The sequence below is a fragment of the Notamacropus eugenii genome, chromosome 5 (assembly GCF_028372415.1).
Source record: "Notamacropus eugenii isolate mMacEug1 chromosome 5, mMacEug1.pri_v2, whole genome shotgun sequence".
NCBI lineage: Eukaryota > Metazoa > Chordata > Mammalia > Diprotodontia > Macropodidae > Notamacropus > Notamacropus eugenii.
In genome coordinates this window covers 364,065,549-364,090,880 of record NC_092876.1, presented here as the reverse complement: position 1 = coordinate 364,090,880, position 25,332 = coordinate 364,065,549, and the positions used below count along the sequence as shown (strand labels likewise).

Here is a 25,332-nt window from a genome sequence, read left to right as displayed (position 1 = left end):
GTAGAAGTTCCTTTATGAAATCCTATATTTTGTTGTAAAACTGGTTTCACTTCAAGACTTCTGGTGACTATGAAACAAACTGTTGATCTTTTGAACCATTTAGAGTTTTATTATTAAGTCTCCTTTTAGATTTGTGTCTTTCGTTTAAGTTTCCTGAAATGATCACTTTTTATTGTTATGGCCCATAAAGATTATGTTTAGTATTTTTGGTATTTACATTTATTTGAATTTGTCTGTGCCTTTATTTATGATCAATTTCTGTCAAAGTACTATTTGGTACTGAGAAATTTCACATACACATACACACACACACATATATAATTGTACTGGTGCCATTCAGAAGACGTCATACATCTTTTAGTTGTAACTAAACCAGAATTTTTAAAATCTTTTTTTAAAATCCCCTTTGTTTCTCATTCTGTTAGATTTGTCCAACTTTGAGAGAAAAACATGTGAAAACATCCTACTATGATTTTTTGGCTATCTACATTTTTCAATTTGGTTATTTTTTTTCTTTATGAATTTAAATGATAGGGAATTTGATGAATATGATTAATGTTGATTGTTTACAGTTCCTTTAAGTATAATGTCATTTTCTTGGTTGATCTGTGTTTATATTGTGACTTTTTATTCTCTTTTTGTCTGATAGGAGGCAAAGAAAACAAAGATGATAATTGGCCCTTCTTTTGAATCTACCTGATGCATAGTCAATTTTCATTGATCCTCTCTTTTTTACTCTATACATTTCTTTTTGTTTTTGAGACATATTTCTTTCAATCAAGAGATCAGGACATTTTACTTATCCAATCCCTCATCTCTTTGTTTTACTGAATTGTTTAATCTATTCTCATCTAAAGTTTTGAGAAATAAGTTGCTAGCACTTTTAAAAACAAAATTAAGATCTTTTAATTTTATTATTATTTTTTTGTTCCCATTACTCTTTTAAGTCAGTACCTTGTTTCTAACATTAGTTTTGTTTAAGCTATTTGAATGTAACTATTTCCACAGGCTCTGTCTACCTCCACCTCCCTTTCCTTAATTCTGGTGTTGTATATGATTTTTTTTTTCACCTTTCCCCCTTCTCTTCAAAACCACTCCTACTATTTTCTAGTATTCTTTTCTGTATCATTTTTTAAAAAAAGGATTTCTTTATTCTCTTTATTTATGATCTTTCCTTTCTGAATTTTTTAAATTTTTATTCTTTGATACATGGTGTATAAACTTATTCATTCTGTCTTTATTCTCTGTGTTTTTCACTGATTTAAGTTTCTTAAGTTTCACGAGTTCCCTCTTCTAACAAGTTTCTATTGTTGCCTTTTAGTTCTTGTTCCTTCAACTTTCCTCATTTGTAGTAGATCATTCTTAAAAGTATTATTTATGAGGTTTATAAGGAGGTTGTAGAAGCATTGTCTCATGGTAAAAATGTTCATATGTTCTAAATTGTACAGTCCATTTCTAAACCCTGCCCTCCCCATAATACTTCTCCTTCCCAAATACCATGCAGTCTCCTCTCTGGGTCCACATTCTCTCATGTTTGTGGGTGCCAGTTGCCCCTAGGAGTTACATACTTTTCTAAAGTATGTAAACATGTATGTAAACATGTATGTATGTCAATTCATGTATGTATGTAAACAACCAGAAAAAATCCTTTATCATAAAATGAAAATCCATGTTGTCATATGATACTTTTTCTTTGCAATAAAAAGAGCAAGAACAAAAGGCTATACAAGTATTACTAGAGTACTTTGATGAACCATTACCTGAGAATCAAAGGCCAGATAAGAAATTGTGAGGATCAAAAGATTAAAACAAAGACATGAAGTCCTGCTGCATCACTGTGACATAGAGATGTCTCTGAGTTCACAATGGCTATGTCAGTGGAAAACAACTTCTGGAAATGTGTTCATTAAGCTGGAAAATCTTCCAGTATGAACCCAATAATGCACTGCCTCTTTCAATGAATGACTAGGCCACACAGGTTTGGAGAAGTTCATTAACAGAGTGAGTATAGCATGAAACGTTTCAGCCACAGCCACTGTAGAGAATTATCTAACAAGTCAACAATCACAAGTCAAACTTTCAAGTACTTAAAGACAGCTATCACAACTCTTCTGACTTTTGTCTTCTCCAGTTTAACAGACCCTGTTTTTTTCAACCAATCCTCTTACGACATGGACTCAAGATCCTTCATCATTCTGGTTTCCCTCCCTTAGATTTAGTCCAACTTATCAATGTTCTTACAAAAAATGTGGAGCTAATAACTGAACATAGTAGTCCAGTTACAGAGTAAAGAGATAGAATCTCTTGCTTATACCTGGAAGCTATACTTCTCCCAATGCAACCCAAGAGGACACTGGAGAGAACTTTGGGAAAATGAAGAGTGACAGGAAGAGAAACAAAAGAGCAGGGTTATAGATGCTAAGGGGAAAAAAAGGATAAACAGGAAGGTAGGAAGGAAGGTGATGGTCTTAATAGCTACAGAGTAGTCAAGGACAATAAAGACTAAGAAAAGGCACAGGATTTGGAGCTTAAAAAGTCAAGGGTGTTGTAAGAAGCCAGATTTCAAGGAACTGAGAAGTGAATGAATGTTAAAAAAAAAATAGAAGCAGCAAAGTATAAAAGACTTTCTAGAAGTTTGGCACTGAAAAGAAGGTGAGACATATGGCCATTGCCTGTGGGTGTGACAGGGTCAAGGAAAAGAATTTTTGTTGGTCTGTTTTGTTTTAATGATAGGTAAACCTAACTTTGTATAGAGGCAACAGGGAAGTACCCAACAGTTTTGAGGATGGGGAAGAGGATGAGAAATTACAGGAAAGGGTGACAGATTAGACTGCACATGAGCAGAAATGAGTACAGGAGAGGGAGAGAGGGACTGAAGGACAAGGGAAGGAAAGGAAGACAAAAAAAGGGATAGGAAGGAAGAAGGGAAGGAAGGAGGGAAGGAAGGAGCAAGGGAGGGAAGAAAGGAAGGAAGGAAGGAAGGAAGGAAGGAAGGAAGGAAGGAAGGAAGGAAGGAAGGAAGGAAGGAAGGAAAGAAGGAAGGATACCTTATTTTACAGACTAGGAAGCAGAGGCCAAAGAAAGTTCAATGACTTGAGCAAAGTCACATAGGTGGTAACTAGCAGGAGCAGGATTCAAGTTCAATTCCTCTGGCTCTAACTTCAGCATCCTTTCACTATACTATACCACTTTTTTCAGAAGAAGGTCTTTCTGGCTATTATCATATCCGCCCGCCCCCCCCCCCCCCCCAATCCTGGATTCCAGGCTCCGATAAATGCGCACTGAAATTATCTTAAGCAGAACAAGGTCTTCACGACACTTGCTAGCCACCTACATTCTCTCTCTCTCTCTCTCTCTCTCTCTCTCTCTCTCCCCCCCCTCCCTCCCTGCCTCCTTTCTCTCACTCTTCTCGCTCTCACATGCCTCATTTATATAGATAGATAGCATATATAGATAAGTTGTAGATAAAAAAATTTCTTAGTGACCAATGAGGCTAAAAATCATGGCTATATCTTCTTTCCATAAAATATTTTAAAAATATTCAGCAACAATCAAAACTGAAATTAATTGGGTTTTTTTTCCTATATTGAATTAAAGTTTTCAACAATAATATGTGTTCAACATTTGGAAGCAAATGTTTTTTAGAAAGCTAACTATTTCTACCGTGTGGGGAAATTTTAAGGTACCTTCCAAAGTAAGCAGTCTGTGAATTACTCTGCTTGATAGAAGACAAAATACTGATGCACAAAACCTCATTCCATGTTCTATATTAACATGGGCCTTCACTGCTACATAATAAGCATGATACTACAGAAAAACAGATAAAAATTATCCCTGAGGGAAAAAAATTCCTTAGTTAATATTTGATTCAACCGAGGGAAAGGAAGCAAATTCTACTGCTCCTCCTGCCAAAGGTTCAATCAAAACGAAGCATCCAGCATGAAACTGTATCAAATAGAGTCTCTAGGGAGGTAAATTATCTGACACCTCACTTAGTATTCTGTGCAGACTCAGGCCTACTTATTCCATTTATTAAATAACACAGATGTTTCAGTTGGAGGGGGAAAAAGTATAGGAAACCTCTCCTGAGGCATGACTAATGAGCCATCATGATAGCAATTAAACACTAACCACTTGCAGCCTGTAAAACTGACATTGCTACAGCATGTTTCTTCATTTTCTCATTAATTTTACAAAAGTTAAATTCGCAACAAAGTTTGATTAAGCTGAAAGTGCAGCACCTAATGGGAGGAAAACTTAGTGTGCATTTGTCATCTGAAGAGTGATTTGCTAATAAATGTCCTTTGGTAGAAAACATAATGTTTTCCATTCTTGTTCAGATCTTCTGATTGATTTACCAGTTTTTTGACAAAACATATAGGACTTTTACTGAGGCTTATTTTTAATTATATCAGCAAGTTTGAAGTTTCACCCAAGGTGCTAGAAAAAGAAAAAAAAGTGTGCCAATTCACTACTAAAATTCAGGAGATACAAGCATGTCCTGGTCACTCAGTTAAATCATACATTTCTGAAAACAAACCTAGGCGTGACATCAAGAACTTACAGAATGATGGGAAAAACACTCTAAACCTAGTGCCTGCATACATACATCCCCTACATAGGGGCATGCATACACATAGGGAAGCATAAGTACTGTAGAACATAAAAATCTGCATGTAGAAATTCATTAGAAAAAGAAATAGTCTGAACTACAACGTAATCTGAAGTACTCTTTCAGTTAATAATCACTTAGGGATTCTGATACTGAAAAAGGAGAACAATATCCTCAAGAGATACAGACCATTTCATTGTGACCTCTCATAATATTGCAAAGGAATCTCTTAAAGTTGAGTCTCTGAGATATCACAGGATGGGTCTTAAATTTTGTGCTGGTAGTAATGACTCAAGGGGAAAAAAGGATTTGATAAAAATGACTTAGTAGTGTAGCAAGTAAAAAAAAGACTTGAGGAAAATGACTCAAGTTAGTATACTCAACATAAAGAAGAAGTGGGGGAGGGTCAGAGAACAGGTCCCAAAGTTTGTAATGACAGCTTTAAGCCTTTAATGCTAAGACCAATTATAAATTCTTTTTCTAATACTCATTTGTTTCTTCCTTCCCCAATGGATTCCATTCCTAGTCCTTAGTCTGTGCCTCCATTTACTTTATATTGCAATTTTAAGTCTATACTGACCTTACTATATATAAAAAACTCAGAAAATGAAAAGTCATGACTTTGTTTACTAGTTACAAATGTCAATATGAAAGATGAGTACATTGAAATAATATTCTTCATAATAAATTAATTACAATAAAATAAATATTATTGTCAGTGGAAAAAAGTTCATATTTCTATTTTGCATTATTTATAAATAATTCTATGTTGTGCTAGTTCTGATTCTTCTATTGCTTTTTTCTGAATTTGTTCCTCAAATATCTGCTTTTTGGTGACTGACAGTTGGCAAATTTCTTGAATTTCTAAACATAATATGGAACAGTACTTTGGAGGGGAAAAGAACGATTATTGAATGTAAATAATTTACCAACTTTATGTCTTCATATGAAAATACTCTGGTAGTAATAAAAAGCAGAGAGGCTTGGGAAATGATTAATTAGCAGATAAATTTTACCAGATGGAGAATAAATGGAAATATATCAGTTATAGTAATATAGAAAACAACGTCACCATTATAACAACTGGGAACAACTTTGGTGTCTTTTGCAACAATGAAGCCACCAACTGACAAATTTATAGCTTTTTTAAAAAAACATTACATTCAGGCCCCACATTTTCAAGTACCAGTACTATCTTCCCTAAAAGAGGAAAAAATAAAATAAATCAATTTTCTCTCTTTACTCATGGACAAAATTTAAATCACTGTAGGCAAGCAAATGCATAAAGTTTGCCACACTGATTTATATGGTAAAGGCTGATTATGAAAGAAATTCCATCATGCTGTTGTGAGCTTCAGATTTCTACTTCAGTGTTGTTTCCTAATACTAGTCAGTATAATAATAGTAGGCCTTCTGTGCAGCCAAACTCTCATGTGGTAATAGAGGTAAACATTTTGCCCACAAACTGATTAGGAGCTACCAATTTCCAAGCTAGAAGAAGGAGGGTGGATGTGGAGTGAGTGGCAGCTCAGCATTCAGTATCCTAGGAAGGAGGGGAAACAGAACAAGTCCTTCCTAATGGTGAATAAACTTTCATCTTCAATGTCTCTAATCTAGGAGTCTGCATTACATGAAACATGTCCCATAAGGAAGAAACAAAAGGATATTATCTTTATTGTCTGAGAAAAGTCTTTGACTGAAGGCCATCAACCCAAAGACCTCTTATCAATTTAATTCTTATTCTGCAAAATATCAGCTCAGATCTCATTAAGAACGTTACACTAAAATAATCTGAACTTAATTCTATCTTCCTCATCCTCCCCCAAACTGGTTACTACTAAGGAGTCATTTTCAATGTTTTCTACATTATCACTAAAATGATGCCTCTATTTCTTTTTTCATACATATAAAATATACTTGGAAATAGAAATGTTCTTTCACTGAGCTGCCTTAAGTAGTTAAAAGTCAATGGAATTGTAAATATCGCTAATATCAAGGAGTATAACATCACTGTCACTAACTACTAGCATAATCAAGTACCTGCAGCATGCTTGGTACTGACTTGGTGATGCCATATTTTAAATTCTACTTCTTTTCTCTAGAAAAAGCAACAACCACTGTCAGTAAAACAGCCACATAAGCGGGGAAAGTACAACAGGTCAAAAGTGAAAAAAACTAACCTGGAACATAAATGAAAACTTAAGATGAGAAGATTAAAAAAATCTTTAATTCTTTTAAAGGATTTAAGAAGTTCATGGTGCAAGAAGCTATCACGAAATAAAAACAGATAATATGAAAAGAGAATGTAAGATTGAAGTCAATAAAAAAACTGAGTCAAACCATGACAATACCTGCCAAGCAGTAAGACAAGAAGTACACATTAGGTGCCCACAAGGCTCAATCTTCACATCTTTATCATTTTCTGCACAGATTTTACAGAGCTGGAAAGTAGAGCCCATTTCACAATACAATTCATATTGTTCCTGAAATGAGAAAATGTCAAAGTTAATGCATTTCTAGTACAATCAGATAAAACAGAATTTTCTTAAATAATACTTACCAAAAGTACCTCACAACACTAGGCTACCAAAAAGATTACTTTGCTACTTAATACATGTTGCAAATGTCTCACATAAACATGATGACCATAATTTGGATTATGTGAAATAATAGCTTTTAAAGATTTAAGCTTTTATTAGCATTTTAAAAGTCTTTACTGGTATGGATTATTTAATGTTTCCCATTTTCCTTTGTGTAGGAATCAATTTTCCTTAACCAGTTATGCTGACTTAAAGGGGAAAAATCTACTTTAAATTAAATGTGAATACAGTTTTTAGTTTATAAACATTAAATTCTTTTCACACCAACTCACTCATTTGTCAAAGTATAAAATCACCCATGATGTCATCCGTCCACTTGGAAAACAAAGGATAAAAGCTATTATAGATTAGTTTTATCCTGCCTCAAATTACATAAATATTTTCTTCCCTTTTTCCTTTGAACACTTAAAAAAGAAAAAAATATACTCAAAACTATTTCAATAATCATTTTTAAACCATGGAATTTCCCCATTTTTAATTCAAAATATAATAATAATTTAAGCTAGCATTTAAGCAAAAGAGAGCTTGCCAAGCCCTTTTCAGGGCTGCTCATCTGTCTTTGGTGTACACCTTCACCTCACTCTCATTTGTGGCTCCAAGAAGCTATAGCATGCACAGAGGCCACACCCCAGTAAATCGTCTACCCAATGGGCTAAACCAGGCAGAGGGTTACCAACAGACCTCAAACCTTCCAGTGTGTTATGGGGATGCCTACCCCAAGCAGGTAAAGCCTTCCCCCAGCTCAATGGGTGGATGAAAACAATTTGTTCCAGTGGTCATGAAGGCAATTGAAGTAGAGACTGGAATGCTTAGAGATTGGTCAGGCATCAAAGACTCCAAGGTCATCCACTGCACACTGCATCCTGGGCCATTGCCAGTCATCTTAACTTTTGTCCTGCCACTCAACTTTCAATGACTCAGGGAGAGGCTGATGACTTCACACAACTCTGCCTCATTTAAATCTAATTCAAGTGAAAGTCAAGATATCACCCATGATGTCATCCATCCACTTGGAAAACAAAGGATGAAGAACAAGAATAATAGAAATTCCAAGACTGGAAGAAAATTCACTAAAAATGTAATGTCACCAAGTAGTCAAAAAAAGTTGGCCATAACAGCTTTTTTATCTAGACTTATCACTTATTTCTGGCTTGAAGCTTTCTAGTATAATGAAACTTAAATGTTTTCAAATATTCATTTGTTGAGAGGAGCTGAGTCAGTATGGATCAGTTTATAAGTTTAAAAGAAATATAGAAAAAGGGTTAGTAGTAGAAAGATAAAAAAATGAAATCAGAGTGATATATTATGAGTCAAGATACTAGTCTGACTTACTTTTAAATTTATATTTACTGAGCACCTACAATGTACCTATCATTATGCTAAGTGTTATAAAGTATAAAATATAATAACCATTTAATATCATCTAATAATAAATAGTAAAATAGAATAACCATCTCTCTAAGAGACTGTCTTTGTGCTCAAGAAGTTTACAGTCTTATTTGGAGAAGACACACCACAAATAAAAAAAGTTTAAAGACTGTGTAAAACACAAGTACAACCTAACTGAAAAAGAACAACATAATAGGTAATAAAGTCAACAAATTACCAAAGAGCTAATGAGGTGATAATTATTTAATAATACTGATAATGCATATTCAAAAGAGAAATTTAAAATCATGGAAAGATGAATTAACAGAAACTCTCTTTGACCCTAGGGACAATTTAGCAAAAGAAATTATGAAACAACTGAATGGAAAATATGACTTAATAAAGTCTTCAGGAAATAATGCCCATTTGTTATTTAAAAGGAAAAAAAATTAAGGATATTATCACAGCAAAAAAAAATTAAAAGTCAGAAAATTGTACAAAATTACATTTTTTTCTTTAAAAGGTTTGTTCAAATTTTACTGTCTCAGACAAGTCAGGTTTTAAAACAGCTATTTTTCAGGACTTCATATATATGAGATAAAAGCCAACTTTTTTTTCTCTTAAAATTTCTTCAGGGTTCTCAGAAATCATCTATATCATGTATATTTTAGGTTCTTTAGTGGATATTACAGAAAAGAGTGAGCACTAGGGAAAAAAAAGATTAGGATTTGTCTCTGTCACACACATATCTGTTCACAGACTACACTAGCTTCACATTAATGCTATTCAGTTAGAGATATCAAGAACACAAGAAATAAAAAGTATATGCTCTATTGGAAGGAGTAAAAAGCAAATGGCTAGCTACAGTGCTTTTTTTTCTGACTTCTCCAAAATTATTATGTCTAAAAGACCTGAAATATTTCTATACATCATATCACCATTCTCCTATAATAATTACTCAGGATTTCATTTTTTTTTTTAAATTCAAATCTTCTACTACCCAACTGAAAGCAAGTTTCTATAAAAATTCCATTCCAAAAAGAGGAATAAGAACTGAAAAAAACTGTTCTTGTTTGAAGAAAACTGCCCAGTTTTCTCATATTCTTAAATTCCACTTAAAATAGCTCTGAATTGAATTCAGTCTTTTAGCCAAGATATTGATAGTGATAGCTCACTTCTCAAATTCATACTAATTCTCTATAAAACATAAATCATTAAATAAGTTCAGTAATTATAAATACATGCATCTGAAATCAAATATACCTGTGTAACTTTGATATGATCATGTGGTGTAGGTTCACACAATCCTGTCAGATCGGGATTATAACTTCGTCCATCAGGATACAGATAGCTGAATTTTGAAACAAATATTATTTATTAGTCTAACAGTAATAAAAAGTTGGACTACTTACAACTACATTTATTGATCCTTAAATCTAAATTTGTCAAACATAAAATGTTCAAAGTCTTCTTCCTTTAACACATACCCATTAATAAAAATTCTCTCTTCTTGGATCCCTAGCAGTACAAAGTTCAATTGCAAACAATTCTCTATTTTCTATCCCTCAAATTCTGCTATATTTAAAGTCCTTTCCAGTTTAACATTCATTAACTCATTCATTCAAGAAATATTTATTGAGTACTTATTATGTATAAATTATGCTAGGCACTAAGATGGATACAAAGAATATAAGGCACAGTTCCCTGAACTTATGGCTCAAACAGTCTGAATTTTAGTAACTGAACAGACATGAAATAAAGCAATGAAGCACATTTATTGTCAAGGAACTACAGATTATTTCTTATACGTAGTTGAAAGTTTTATTCCAGAGGTCAAATGTTTTCTTTTGATATATTAGATTAATGTTAATATAGTCTTGCTGTGATATTTTACTGTGTTAACATATGGAGAAAATAAATGATGGATTTATTTTGTGTTAACATGGGAGTGACAAATATGCAAAAATTAACTTTTTAGCAAAAAAATTTCAAAAAACGCATAGTTAACAAGATCCAATTGAATGTGTTGTTACCTTGATTTAATTTTTTTCTACCAGCATTAAAGGTCAAGAAACGGTGTTCTTTAAAAAGATCTTGGGAAAGGGAAAGACTTTGTGTTTCAGTTGACTGCATGTGTGTGTGTGTGTGTGTGTGTGTGTGCGTGCACACGTGTGATTTGAAAGTTAAATGTAGAATATCATGTTTACTTCTATTATCAGGGAAAGAAAGCCAGATTGTGGAAAACCTACAAAGCAGCAAAGCTTAAACTTTGACTTCCTTTCCCAGGTAGTGGGGAACCACCGAAGTAACCTCACCTTGCTAAATCATTGTCCTCCTAATTCAGAGAGCTACCCTGAGAAAAGGCTATACATGTATAATTTTGAATGAAATGAATGTCCTCTCTTTTCTACATAAAGCTTATAAATACAAATCCCCTGGCAATGTGCCCTGAGAGGCTCACTCTTATGAACAGCTTTGTCAGTGACCTGAGACAAGGAGCTAAGACATACTCAACACCTAGAGGTCACAGCAAATTACCTGGAATTGAAAATACCCTTTTGATGGGAACTTTTTTCCCCAAAATAACTTTGGTAAGATGGAAAAAAAATTATTTTTTAAAAGGGGAGAAACTTCAATAGGAACAAGTGTGAAGTGACTAACAAATTGTGCCCACTGTAACTTGGCAATCTCTCTCCTTTCTATACTCACTGCCACCTACTCTATTTCAGGCTATCATTATTTTCTATTTAAAAAAAAAGTTAATAATTTTGTTTCTATATCACTTTCATTTCCAAATATATTCCTTCCCTTCTCTCCTATGCATTGAGGCATTCTTTGTAAAAAAATAAAATAACAAAGGAGAGGGAAAAGCAGTTAAGAAAAACTAAAATATCAACTGAGATTGACATTATAGGAAATGTTCCACACTCATAGTCGAACATCTCTCCAAAGAAAAGAGGTGTACTTCTTCATAGACATGTATGATTTAATTACAAAGTATGCCATTTAGAATGTTTTTTGCTTTGTTTGCTTTTGTTGTTGTTTCCACTGACATTGTTTTAGTAACAGTATATCCTTTATCACCTTCTAATTGACAATGGCAACAGTCTTCAAATCTCATTTTCTCCTGTTTAATACCAAAGTCAGCATATCAATGAATATTGATATTTTTTTTTAAAATATCTACTACATGCCAGGCATTCTCAGATTAATTTTCTTGATGCATAACTAAGAATATATCACTATCTTATTGAAAAACCTTTAATGTGTCCCTGCTGCCCAGAGGACAAAGTTGACACTTTTTAGGCCTGACATCGAAGTACCTCCATAATCTGGTTCCAATTTACCTTTCCAGTATGATATTACACTACATAATGGTCTTATACTCCACTGGAACAGGTAAAATGTACCACCTGTTTTGCCTGAGATATTCTCCTTTCCAGAGACATTTTCTCATCCCGTGCTTTTGGTATATTCTATTCCCTCTACTTGGAATCCTTTTTACTCTCTCCCTCATGTAATAATCTCTCTCTCCTTCCCCCTCCCCCCCAAATCTCACTTCATTCAAAGCAGAAAGGAAATATCATCTCTTCCATAAAATGTGTGGGGAGGATGGTTTCATTTTTGTCTTTATATCTCTAACACCCAAAATAAGCATGTCCACCAAGTCCGGTTGAACTAAATTGAAAAATTCCCTTCCTCTGACCTCTCATAAGAATTTGTTTTCTTTACATACTCAAACTCTATTTTATATTATATTGATTTACATACATCTCATCAAATTGGCTTGCATGTTCACTAAGAGCAATAACAGTGTCTTACACCTCTTTGTGTCCCATCCCGCCTCCCCCTTCACCCATCACAGGGCTTTATACAAGGTAAGTACTCAATAAATGCTTGTTGAATAAAATTTTGGGGGAGTGGGGAAATGGTACAAGCAATACTAATATAGGATGGTTCAGGAAGAGCTGGGCAAGATAAGGACCTAGGGGTGATGGTCATAGTTGACTATAATCTGAATGAGTGAGCCATGCAGTGCCATTTTGGGGGAGGAGGGAAGCCAATATGATTCTGGGGTATAATAAAAATGATGACATGCAAGGGCTGGGGGATAATTTACTTTTATACCCTCATTAAGGTATTGTGTCCCATTCTGGTCATCAGACTTTTAAAAGGATGTGGAAAACCTAGAAAGGATTCAGAAAAAGAGTGACAAGGAAAATTAAAGGTATGGAAACTAAGTTCCAGATGAATTGTTAAGGGAATTGGGGCTGATGAGCCTATAAGGGACAGAGAAGGCTTCTTGCTTCATGCACATGGAAATGGAACTGATCCACTATTCTCCATGACTGTGAAGGACTAAACAAGAAGAAAACAGTAATAAAGGCAGCCCTCAGTTGAACTTCAGAATAATCATTTCAATATTTGCCAAAAATGGTATATATTGAAATTGGTCAAAGTATTCTTAGAGTTTCTATCCCTACTTATGATCATTAAAATAAAATATCATCTATCCTAGATATTTTACACATTTATTTTCCTAAAAGCAACTAAACCCAATGATATTCCATTTCCCATGTAGTTCCTTTACTACTGATCACATAAATACATGTATATTTATAATAGCTTTAAGTTTATAAAGCACACTACAGCAAGGTAAACACCCCTGATGTCATTATCGCATTTTACAAATAAGAAAAGTGAGGTTCCAAAAATAAGTCAAAAATACTTCTGCATGTTCTCATGATACCAGAAGAAGCAAAAGAATTCAGCTCTTTGCTGATCAACTCCAGTACATCCACACGATTTTGCAGCTCCTTATTTAAAATATGTGCATACACATACACAGAGCTAGTGTCAAAATCGTTTACCAGTACTATACAAATTCTGTTAATATGTTCTATTTTGTCACAAACAGGTAGCAATTTGTTACAAGATGGGAAAAAATATATAGCACACCATAGTCTTGAAATGATAATTGTTTTAATTTGTCAGAATGTTCTACATTTAACTACTGCCCTGGATTATTTTAATAACAGTGCTATAATTTTACTTTCTTAGTTTTTGAAAGATGTCCAGTCACTTTTACTGGATATCATCTAGCTAAATATGAGATTAACCTGGCTATAGATATAAGCTATAAAAATGATAAATTATGGCAAAATTATCCCATCTATGGTCCATTTAGACTAGGGGTGAAGAAACTATGGTGTGCCTGGGCTTTGTTTGTTTGCTTGTTTTTAATGAGTACAAGACTAAGAATGGTTTATACATTGAAAAATAAGGTTTATATTTTAAAATGTTAAAAAAAACCACTCCTCATTCACAGGCTACACAAGTAAAGATTTATCCCATGAGCCAAATTGGCTTTACTAACCAATGATCTAGAGACCAGGGTTTCTTAAACTTTTTTCACTCATAACCCCTTCAGCACTTCTTAAAGCTATGGGGTTGTGACCCACAGTTTAAGCACTGACATCATCACCTCTGATAAATGTTGGGAGAAAAATAGACAATAGTATCTACTAATAACTCACAAAAATCCTTAAACACACTCTAGGGAAATGTATAAATAATACAAATATAAACAAGAAATTTATACAAATACTAGTTTTAGATGCTCATTAGTACTTACTGCTATACTAATTAATTCTAATTACCTCTTAAAATTCATCAACAAAATAAAAATAAATCTTTTCCTTAAATGTCGTTATTTCTTTTCTTTTCCATGGCTGACCTAGGAATTTAATGAATCACCTTTTCTTCTACAACTCTAGTTGACTGCCTCATGCTGAGTGACATATCCATGTTCACTGCTGAGCAACTCAGATCATCTATGCCTTCTGAGTTATTTATCACAGAACTTGCAAAAGAATTTAGCAAGATAGAGGAAAAAGTAAAGTAGAAGAAAAGGAAAAAGAAATGAGTGATACTGAAACGGAAAGAGTAAATTATCTATTTTCACTGATAAGGAGTCTACTAGATTCTTAGAGCATTATTAAACTGAGAAACAATAACAGTGAGCTTTTTTGTATAGATAGAATGGTATACAAGGTATGCATGTATGTATATATACAGAAATGTGTGTATGTATGTATATATGTACATACATACACACATTCACACACACTTTGGCTTAGAAAACTAGAATATGATATTTTTGTCAGGATAAGCTATTTGGATATCAAGCTTGTGTTATGACTAAAAATACTAGTAATAATAATAACTAACATTTATATGGTACCTACTATGCGCTACACACTATGCTTAGTGCTTTACAATTATTACCTCACTTAATCCTCACAACAACCCTAGGAGGTAGGTGCTAATATAAATTATAAATCAACTATGTAAACTTAAAAACTTCAAGATACTTGAAATGGACAAACATATTAAGCTACACTAAAGGCAATGGCAAAAGTGGAGTTTGCTACTACATTCCAGATATTCTAAAATACATTTGTTTTGAACTAATTTAGTCAACTTAGGTTACTTTCTTCAAAAACATAAGTAAATGATGTTATTCAGTTGTTCTCCAAGATTCCCACAATCAAATATCTCACTTAATTCTAATTTTCAATCTTACAAATAACAAAGAATGAATTGATACCTTTAGACATAAAATGTTAATACTTACAATCCTTCCCTGCTACCATCAATCAGGGCTTGAAATAAAGGTTTATTGTGAGGTATGGTCTGTAAGATGTTACCATCTCCTGTTACATATCCAATGGCCCACTGTCCTAGTCGAGTGCAACTCAACCTGAAAATGTAGCTGAATAAAAGAAAGGGGGTAAAAGAGCTTAATTTTTATATAAGATTCTTATATGTAAAATATATCCAGCAAAAGAGAAAATATATTCCAGTATGGCAGTAAGTCAGATTTAGGAGTCCTGGGATCTATTTTCATCTTACATAACATGTTTTGTAACCTGATACAAATTCCCATTTCTTGATGAAATAAATGGTCACTGATAGTTTAAATTTACCTATTTCACTGAAAAAAATTAAAATTATATTTCTCAAGTAATCTATGGTTCTCAGACAAAAAAAATGAGACATACTTGCATATTAACATCTAAAGAAGCAATTAGCAATATAAAACCTCCTTTTGAACTATATTTTGCTCAGAATTTTTAAATATTTTTTTTCATTTATTAGGCAAATTGCTTTTAAAATGCTTTACTTAGAAATTATGATGACCATTCTATTTTTTTTATGGAGAAAGCTCCAAAATATCTCTGAATTACATTAGTGAGTAGCTAAAATATCTGAGTTCATAGCAGCTATTTAACCCTGTCAAGCTCAACATTTCACCTAAGTAGGAAAATTGTTCAGTAACATAAATCAAAGGAAAAGGCTAATGCCTGAAAATTAACTCTCCATGGCAGGAGACATTAGCAAAGCTTTAAGTGTCTTCTTTATTATTTAAAAAATTTCAGACAATTTCTCTTTACAACTTTACAAAATGGAATATAGCATAATATGCTGCCTTCACACGTGTCATATTCTTTATATTCGAATTTTATGACCTGTTAAACAGATCAAAATTGGGTCAATTAATTTTGTTGGATGCATTTAAAGAGCTTGACTGCCTACATGTAACCAACTGAAATAAAAATCTTCTGATACATAATGGTTATTGACGAACCAAGTACTGTAAAAAATAACTTTACAAGGCAATTAACTATATAATAGTGACTATGAACTCTGAATTTAATCAACTTGCATAGTGACTAGCAGAATATGATTGATTGATTCAAGCTAATTAGACTTGGCCCACTTTCCAGGAAGCAGGGTTGGTGAAGATATTTAGGTACAACTAACAATCACCAAAGAAACTGTCCCAACTTGGGTGTGCATTCTTATATGGTTTATTCATTACAGAAGCACTCACAAAAGGCATACAAGTAGCTTATTTATGATTGATTATATAGGAATATATGCCCAGGTTGGTAGTAGTAGAATGGACCAATCACTGGCAGTCTACAGTTTCAGCTTGGCTGGATAGCTCTTATTTTTCTCCTGAAAACCATGATGAAAACCGTGATAAAGCTTAGAATCAGGACAAATGGATCCTTGGAAGGCTATTTCACAAAAGTGTATACTTGCCACTATATACTTTTGATTGGATATCACCAAATTACAGTTAGGCAATTTCCTTGAGTGTGAACTATATCCCTTTTCCTAGAATTATAATTAAGGAAATTACTACAATGATATCTAAGAATATCATATCTAGAAAGCACTGAAAACAAAAAAACAAAATGAGATAGGCACCTGAATGAAGTAAAAACAATTCATCTTACCTACTGGAAAATATTTAATCCTAGTTTTAACCATACCCTCTCATGTCTTTTGGAACACAAAAATTTCAACTAGGCTCATCATTTCTGCTCTTTTGGAGTGCTCCAGATCTTCTTTTTTTTTCATGTTATGTGAATTCCAGAGGGAATATGTTAAAATGTTGGAGTTTTTAAAATTTTGTTTTACTTATTCTCCCTGTCTCCTGGGCATCATGAAACACTCAAAGTGTCTAGGAGGCTTTCAACATAAACTTTTACAGTACTATTCCAAAATATGCTCTTTGGCAAAAGTAGTTCAGAAATTATGGCAGTACATAATTATGGGCACATCAAATATACAAAATACTCAAAGCAATTAAGTCACTACAATACTTTCTGTTACAGGTATTACCCATTCTTCCAGTCTCCTAAGTTCAAAGCCTTAAGGTTATCTATGATGTCTCACTCTTCCTCACCCAACAAATCCAATCAGTTGCCAGATTTTCCCTTTTCTACTTCTATATTATCTGATCCTTTTTCTCTACTTACCTAGCCTGACTTTAGTTTAGACACTCTTCTTCTCCCCTAGACTACTGAAATGACATCTTCCTTGGTATCCCTGCCTTAAATCTCTACCCCACTACAATTCATCCTCCACACAGCTACCATGTCACTCTCTTGTTCAATTAATCTCAATGACTCCTTATTACTTCAAGGACAAAATACTAACACTTCTTTTTAAAGCCCTGAACAATCTCACCGCAATCCATCTTTCCAACCTCACCGTACATTTATTCTAACCCCCATACTTTATGATTCGTTCAGTCAGTCAGTCAACAAACACTTAAGCATTCATGTACATTGTACCAGGCAAACCGTGATATATTCTAGGAAGAATGTGGACATTGGTCTCACAATTCTATATAAAAAACTTTTAAAATGGTTGGTCTTTTCTTAACATTTCCAGAAAGAAAAGTTGTATGCTCAGTTCCCAATAAGCTTTTTTAGACATGTAAATTTATCTGCTAGGGAACTAATCCCCTAAATCCTTAGTATCTTCACAATATTTGCTTTCCCTACAGTCCTGATTTCTTAATCTCACATACTTCAGAAGTATAACATGAATGGTCCTACATATACATTTAGATACATGCATGTTACATGTAAGCACATCATAGCTGCTATTTGCCAATGGGCCTTTGTTTACATTTTTGTTTCCACAACTCACTTAGGGATTTTAAGCCAAGCATACATAAAATGTAGCATCACCACCACCAGTATACCCCTTTCTCAGAAATGAAAAGGTAGAAATAATCAGTTTGTCAGGTTCAATAAACACTGTTTTTAATTCATGAAGATCACTTCAATCGACAAGCATTTATTAAGTGTCTAATATGCAGTGGGTACTGATATTCAGCTCTGGGGATACAAAGGCCCAAAACATTCTGTGCCTTCAAGGTGCTCACATTCTAAGGGAGGAGACAACATGAAGGCAATTTATGTATAAATAAAACATCTACAAGATAAATTGGAGATAATGTCAGAGGGAAAACACTAGCAATATGGGGGACCTTAAATCTACCATCCAGATTAACACAAGAATATTTGTAAATAGATATAATTTTCAAAAATAAACAATGTAGCCATAAAGATGTCTCACCTTCCAGGTTTGGTGCTGTATTTCTGTAGCCGTGCTTTGACTTCATCATACGTTAGAAATGCCATGTAACCAGGATGTGTCACAGCTAAAAAATTCCAATTCCGTAAGATGGAACCCCAAGGCTTTAAAATACAAATAAAGAAATGACATTCATTGGAAAATGCTATGTATTAGTTACAGACACCAAGAATACATTCAATTAACTTTCCAATTTCTGCAGAAAAATTCTAGACCAGACTGGGGAACCTGAAACCTGACCCTCTAAGTCCTCAAGTGTGATCCTCTAACTGAATCCAAACTTCACAGAACAAATCCCCTTGATAAAAGGATTTGTTCTATAAAACTTGGTCTTAGTCAAAAGGCTGCACCCAAGGACTTAGCCACATGTGGCAGCAAGGTCATAGGCTCACCATGCCTATTCTAGACCACTATAGTTAATGTGAGCATGTGGGGTAACATACATGGCTCAATATCAAGTGGCATTTTAAAACAAGGATGCTGGACTAGAAGACTTCTATAGTCTCTTCCAGTACTAAATAAATCAGCGATTCTAAAGTGAGATTCAAGAAACTAAGACCTATAATATAATCCAATTTTGTAGGTTGAACAGTGCCTTTTGCATGTCAAGCCCTTAAAAATACATATTGAAATGTGCAGTTTCCTTGGACCGCCAGCACAAGTTCATCTTGTAATTCTCTATTTCAATTTTCTAAACAAAAAAATTAAATGTGATTTTTGAAAATAAAAAGAATATAGGCTTACATTCTTATTTAGGAGGGATTTTATAGATCAGATTGGGGAGAAGAGGTTTTATTTGATTATTACAAATGCAGAAATGGTTACAATACAGTCATGCTGCTTAGGAAAACTGTTCCACTGTTTACATTGAGTCTCATGCAATGTAAGAAACCTAGATTTTTTAAAATTTTCTTTCCCTTTAAAACAACATTTTGTTTCAATAAGAAATACGAACATTTCATATTTGCTAGTAATTGTAAGTTGCTGGTCTTTTCATTTGCAGTTTAACATGTTCCTACAACACCACCACCACTACATCAGGGTATGAACAATGGAAAAAAAAACAATGGAAAAACTCTGAAGAGAAGGAAGATTGCACCATTATCGCACATAAGCATTCAGGAGGAAATACAATCAATAGTTTTACAATGTACACACAATTTCCATTATATGCAATATTCTGAAGCCTGATGGAGCAAATTTTGGACATTTAATACAGAATAAAAGTTAACTGAAATGACAAGTGAAAAAAAAAAAACTGAGGCTCAGATAAGTAAAATAGTCTGTCCAAGTTCAAAGAGGTAGTTTGTAGCTGAACTACAATTCTAGCCTATTTACTGATTCTTATTCTAGTACTCTTTCCTACACCACACAACTTCTATAATATACATGAGTTTAGCTTTAGTCAATATTAAAACCCAAAAATCAGGATGGAGAGTGGTTGGAGAACCTAGTGAAATTTATCGTAGAGAAGACTTAGGGGGAACATGGCAGCTGTCTTAAAGTATTTGAAAGGCTTATATATAAAAGAGGGAATAGACTTGTTACATTCAGGGAGCAGCACCAGAAGCAAAAACCTTCCTTATAAAACAGAATAATTGAAAAAAAAAAAAAAGAGTTACATTGAAACTTAATGAGTTGTTCTTGACTGAAGATCCTCAAATAAAAGTTAAGTAAGTTATAATGGGAATTCCATGTCAGGTATATGTTGGACTAGATGGCTATTGAGGTGATTTCTAACTCAAAAATTCTGTGTATCTCTGATTTTTATTTCGGAACAACTCTGTACTTTCATCAGTGTGGGGAATGCCTGGTGAAGAATTCCTTCTACCACAGCACAGCACTTTTTTTTTTTTTTTTTAACAATTTACAGTCTTAAAAAGCTGCTGAATTTATCAAGTAGCTTTAAAGCAGCAATAAAAGGATGATGTTCAGAAAAATAATGGATTTCTGGTTTGATTATATACTTCATTATCTACTTAATATCTACATCATTATCTACTTAATCTTATTATGTGCTCCCACTCCTAGTTAGCAGAAGGGGGCAAAAACAGGCACTGTAAGAGACAATATTGCTTAAGGGGGGGTGTGGGGTGTGGCAGTAATTCATCTTTTCAATATTTGTAGACCTAAGCTTCATTTATTTCAAGAAGTTGGCTGGATAATCTACCTAATGTGTCAGGTTTTTAGTTCTATCTCAAACATATTCTGGTTAAGATTAAAAAATAAATAAAATGGAATGCAGGATGCTGAGATAAAGTTGTAATAATAAATTCAACTTGAATATGGGAAAAGCTCTTTTAATGCCAAAGAATGGTAAGAGAGAATTGGTGTTTTTGTTTCTTAGAAGAGATGTGATACTCATTATCATTAAATTTCAAATTTACAAGGGACATTCCTTGTGAGGAGAATAATAAAGGAAAGAATGAGTTTATAATAAAAGTTTTTCAACTTCAGGACATCTCCTTATCACACTGAAAAACGACTTGAGGAGAACTGGAGCAATGCCTAGAGAACCTCATAATCCCATCACCCCTCTAACCCTGCACTAGAGATTCTATATACTTGGGGAAGAGGAAAATGAATGATTTCAATTTTCAACTTTGACACGAGTCAAAATTGCATAAAACAATACTTGGGGGAAAAACCTAAGAAAACACTGGGGAAAGGCTCTTGCAATTGGCCTTAGGTTCCGCTCCCCCTCCCCCACACCTTTTTTCTCTAGAAACAAGAAAGCTACTTGAGAACCATGTGGAAGGAATAAAACCCTCTGATCGCAGAATAAAAATAAATATTTGGTCTACTCCCAGAAAAGGTCATATAAATTGATAAATCAATGTTGAATTTTATCAAGGTAATGCAGAGATCAAAACACAAATAAAAAATGAAATTGATGCTGCAGACCAACTGTTATCACAATTAGAAAATGATTTTCAAATAATATAGAGGGCCAAGTTGTAACTGTAAAAATATTTGTGTAATAGAATTTGCATATTATGCTTTTCCTGGAGAACATAACCCACTCAATACAGGCAGGAAAACATCTTGAAAAAATTAAAATATTTTGACTACTTCTATTTAAAGGAAGTCAAATGTCAGTATTTCCAAGAATAAATAATATTTTGTCTTCAGATTTTGAAAAACTGTTGCCTAGCAAACTACTACTAGTTCATTTGGAAATTTTAAATAAAATAGTCATAATACTAACAGGTTGAATGCTCTTTCTAAATTCCCAAATGCTGCCACTTAAATAGATAAGTGGTTATGGATCAATTAGGTACAAAGCCTATCCTTTCCTTCCAGCAGAAGCCTTTGAGCTATAACTTGTAACTAAAAAAGTCCCCTCTAGAATTGTCAAGGACACAATGGGGATGAGAGTGACATGTTCCTGTGATTTTCAAGGTAGAATTTTTAATGCATTTCCTATGCAAAAATATTAGTTTAAATAATAGCTAGCATTTGTGTAACTACTTTAAGGTTTTTAAACCACTCTATAGACTGCATCTCATTTTACCCTCATAAGTCTGGGAGACAGGTGTTATAATTTTTTCCTGTTTTACAAATAAGGAAACTGAGGGTGTAAACTCACCCAGGTTTACAGTCAGTCAGATGTATGAGGCAGAATCTGAACTCAGGTGTTCCAGACTCCAAATTCGGTGCACCCTCCATTATGCTAACTTGGAGACAGAAGACCCAAGTTTAAGACCCAGTTCCGCTACTTATTCCTTCAACATATCACTTTGCCATTTCCTCAAGTGAAAATAGAGATACTACTTTGACATCCTAAGTCAGTATTGCTGAATCAAATGGATAGCACATTATAAGCCACCATCATTATCATCATCATCATCATCATTCTCCTCCTTCTTCTGCTCATCCTCCTAGGAATAGTGTTTTACTTAAGCTAAAAGTGAATTAAACAGGTTTAAAATATTGTTCAAGTTTTAAACAACCAGTTTTTCAAGACAGAGTAGTTGGAACTCAGCCTTTTAAATTGTATTTTGAAAAAAAATATTTCTAAAACCTATTATACATTTTTCTACCTCCTTAAATCACTAGAATGCTGATATGGTTGCAAAGTATAGACAGATCTGGACAAATGGTCTATTCACTGGTCAATACTGTAGATATTTCAATTCTACCTTCTTCCATTCACCCCAACCACCATTTAAAAGTTTTCAAAATAGAGTGCTTTTCATTCCATCAGACACACTGATGATCTTAGAGATGACAATACTAAGCAGAAAGTGAATAATTTTAATAATTTTACTTTAATAATTTAATGTAATTGAGTAATTTAATGTGCTACTTAATGTAAGCACCACAAAGAAATGACTTTTTATTAAAAAGGTTCCTTTCATCCCCAGTGCAAGGCTCCTTAAGAGAAAGCATGCAAACCTGATGATAAATACAAAAAAGCCCTAATTCTAAGCAATCCAATGTTTTCTAATGCTCAGGCTTCTGGAAGATTCTGAATCCAGAAGTGACTGCCAATTACCTCCACTTTTGTGAATAAATCAGTCCCAGAACACTTAGCATTGCTGAAGATCCAAAAATTACAACTGGCTGGAATTGCCCCCGATCTCTAATACAGTGGTCCACAGTTCATTTCAGTTTGAGGCATTATGACAAAATATATGTAGTTAGTTTCCATGGCAGTCTTAACTAATAAGTCTCTCCTTCCACTGCTAATGAACATAAAAAAAGCATTGCCCTGGTTCAACAGTTATCAAGGTCAGGTTTATTCATTAATTTGAAATCTGGTATTATGCTTATAATTTTCTTTCATTCACGTATTCAATCATGGTTGATTCATTTCAAATTAAGTGCCTACCATATGCAAAACATAGATTATGCAAAAGCTTACATAAATATTTTGGCTCACTTAATCTACATATTTTCTCTAAGTGTCAGTAGTCTAATGTATTCTAGCATTTGATAATCCTATAAAAGTTTTCCAGTCTCCTTAGAGAGTATATGCCTACTAAAAGGGGTTCTTCAATATTATATCTAATCCAATCCAGGAAGCTTTTCTTAATTGTCTGTGGTATACGAGGCCCTGTGTTAGGGACAGAAATAAAATGATAATTTTTTTAAATGGCACCTGCATATGAAAAATACAAAAAAAAAAAAAAGACATAAGTAATTTGAGGAAGAGAGAAAAGCTGCTAGTTAACTACTACAGAAAAGATTTCTTCTTTCATGAGAGTCTTGAAAGTTTGTTATTCTGACAGACAAAGGCAAGGAAAGAGTGCATTCCTGGCAAGGTGGGAGGATGCAAAGATATTGGGCAGAGTAGGAGATGTGGTAATGAGTCTCCTGGGAAAAAAAAAAAGTAGGCCTGTCTGAGTGTAACAGAGTACACAAAGGAGCACAATGAAGTGTAATCTTAGATAGGTAGGTTGTTTGCGAAGAGTTTTAAATGTCAAATTGAATTTTTAACCAAGCAAGGTTAAGAGGCAATTATTAACAATAAATTAGATAATTCCAACCATACAAAACTGAAAATGCTTTTCAAAAAAAAAATTAACTCATCTAGGAGCGGGGAAGCAGTTAGCTCAGGGGAAAAAAGGTTTTGATATCCAAGATATATAGACACTAATAGAAATAAATAAGACTAACAACTAGTACTCAATAGAGAAGTTGTCAAAGGATATGAACAAATAGGACTTAAAAGAACTGTCAACTACTAATAACCAACGATATGAAGGAATGTTCCAAATCTCTTTTAATAAAAGAAATGAAAAGATGTCATCCTCTCCCCCCCATCCTCTCTTCATTCCCCAATATCCAATTTTTGCCAAGTCACTTCCACCTCTACAATATTTCCCTTTTTCTCTTGGAGATTGTCATTGCTCTGGGGCAGAGCCTCATCACCTCATGCCTGGACAATTCCTACCAGTTGGTGAGCTGCCTTTCCTCAAAATCTCTCCTTACACCAATCTACCTTCTATTCAACTATTAAAGCTATTTTATAAAGAGCAGATCTGACCATGTCGATGTCAACCCTCCCTTTTCCCTTTTAATAAGCTCCAGTGGTTCTCTATTATTTCCAGGATCAAATATAAAATCTTGTTTGGCATTTGAAATTCATCATCATCTGACCCTTTCTATATTTCCAGTCCTCTTCCTCTACCTTCCAAGCTCTCTGTGATTCAGTGACATTGACCACCACCTTGCTATTCCTTGAACAAGGCATTCCATCTCTTGACTCTATGCATTTTCACTGGCTATCCTCCATGACTGCAATGCTCTTCCTCCTAGCTACCTTCAAACCTCTGCTAAAATTCTACATTCTCCCAGAGACTGTTTTTTCACATCTCTGTACTGCTCCTGCATTCCCTCTGAAATTACACGTAATAAATATCCTACACCTATTTCATGTGTACATTTGCTTACATGAAGTTGACCCCATTAAACTGTGAGCTCCCTGAGGGATAGCTTTGCCTTTCTTTAGAGCACAGTGACTGACAATATAAGTACTTAATAAATGCTTGCTAATTGGTTGATATATGTATTCATTTGCATATGGATAGCTAGGTAGAGCAGTGGTTAGAATGCCAGGCCTGGAGTCAGGAAGATTCATTTTTCTGAGTTCAAATCTTCCTCACACTTACAAAAGCTGTGTGAGCCTAGGCAAATCTCTTCATGCTGTTTGCCTCATTTTCCTCATCTGTAAAATGAATGGCAAACCACTCCAGTATCTTTAGCAAGAAAACCCCAAATGAGATCAGACACAAATGAAAAACACCTAAGCAAGCTCCTTCTCAGGGTGCAGAATGAGAAATA

General features: G+C 33.9%; 1 protein-coding gene across 11 annotated transcripts in view; it reads right to left on the bottom strand.

The window, feature by feature from the left end:
- The window catches only part of CBLB (Cbl proto-oncogene B), a 236,034-nt gene that overhangs the window by 82,796 nt on the left and 127,906 nt on the right, over nt 1–25,332 (bottom strand). For all 11 annotated transcript variants that reach the window (XM_072614114.1, XM_072614117.1, XM_072614119.1 and 8 more), the window contains 4 exons: nt 18,526–18,647; nt 15,218–15,355; nt 9,844–9,931; nt 6,964–7,095 (listed from right to left, as the gene is read on the bottom strand). In XM_072614114.1, coding sequence (XP_072470215.1) covers nt 6,964–7,095; nt 9,844–9,931; nt 15,218–15,355; nt 18,526–18,647 — 480 coding nt within the window. The remainder of the gene's footprint in view (nt 1–6,963; nt 7,096–9,843; nt 9,932–15,217; nt 15,356–18,525; nt 18,648–25,332) is intronic.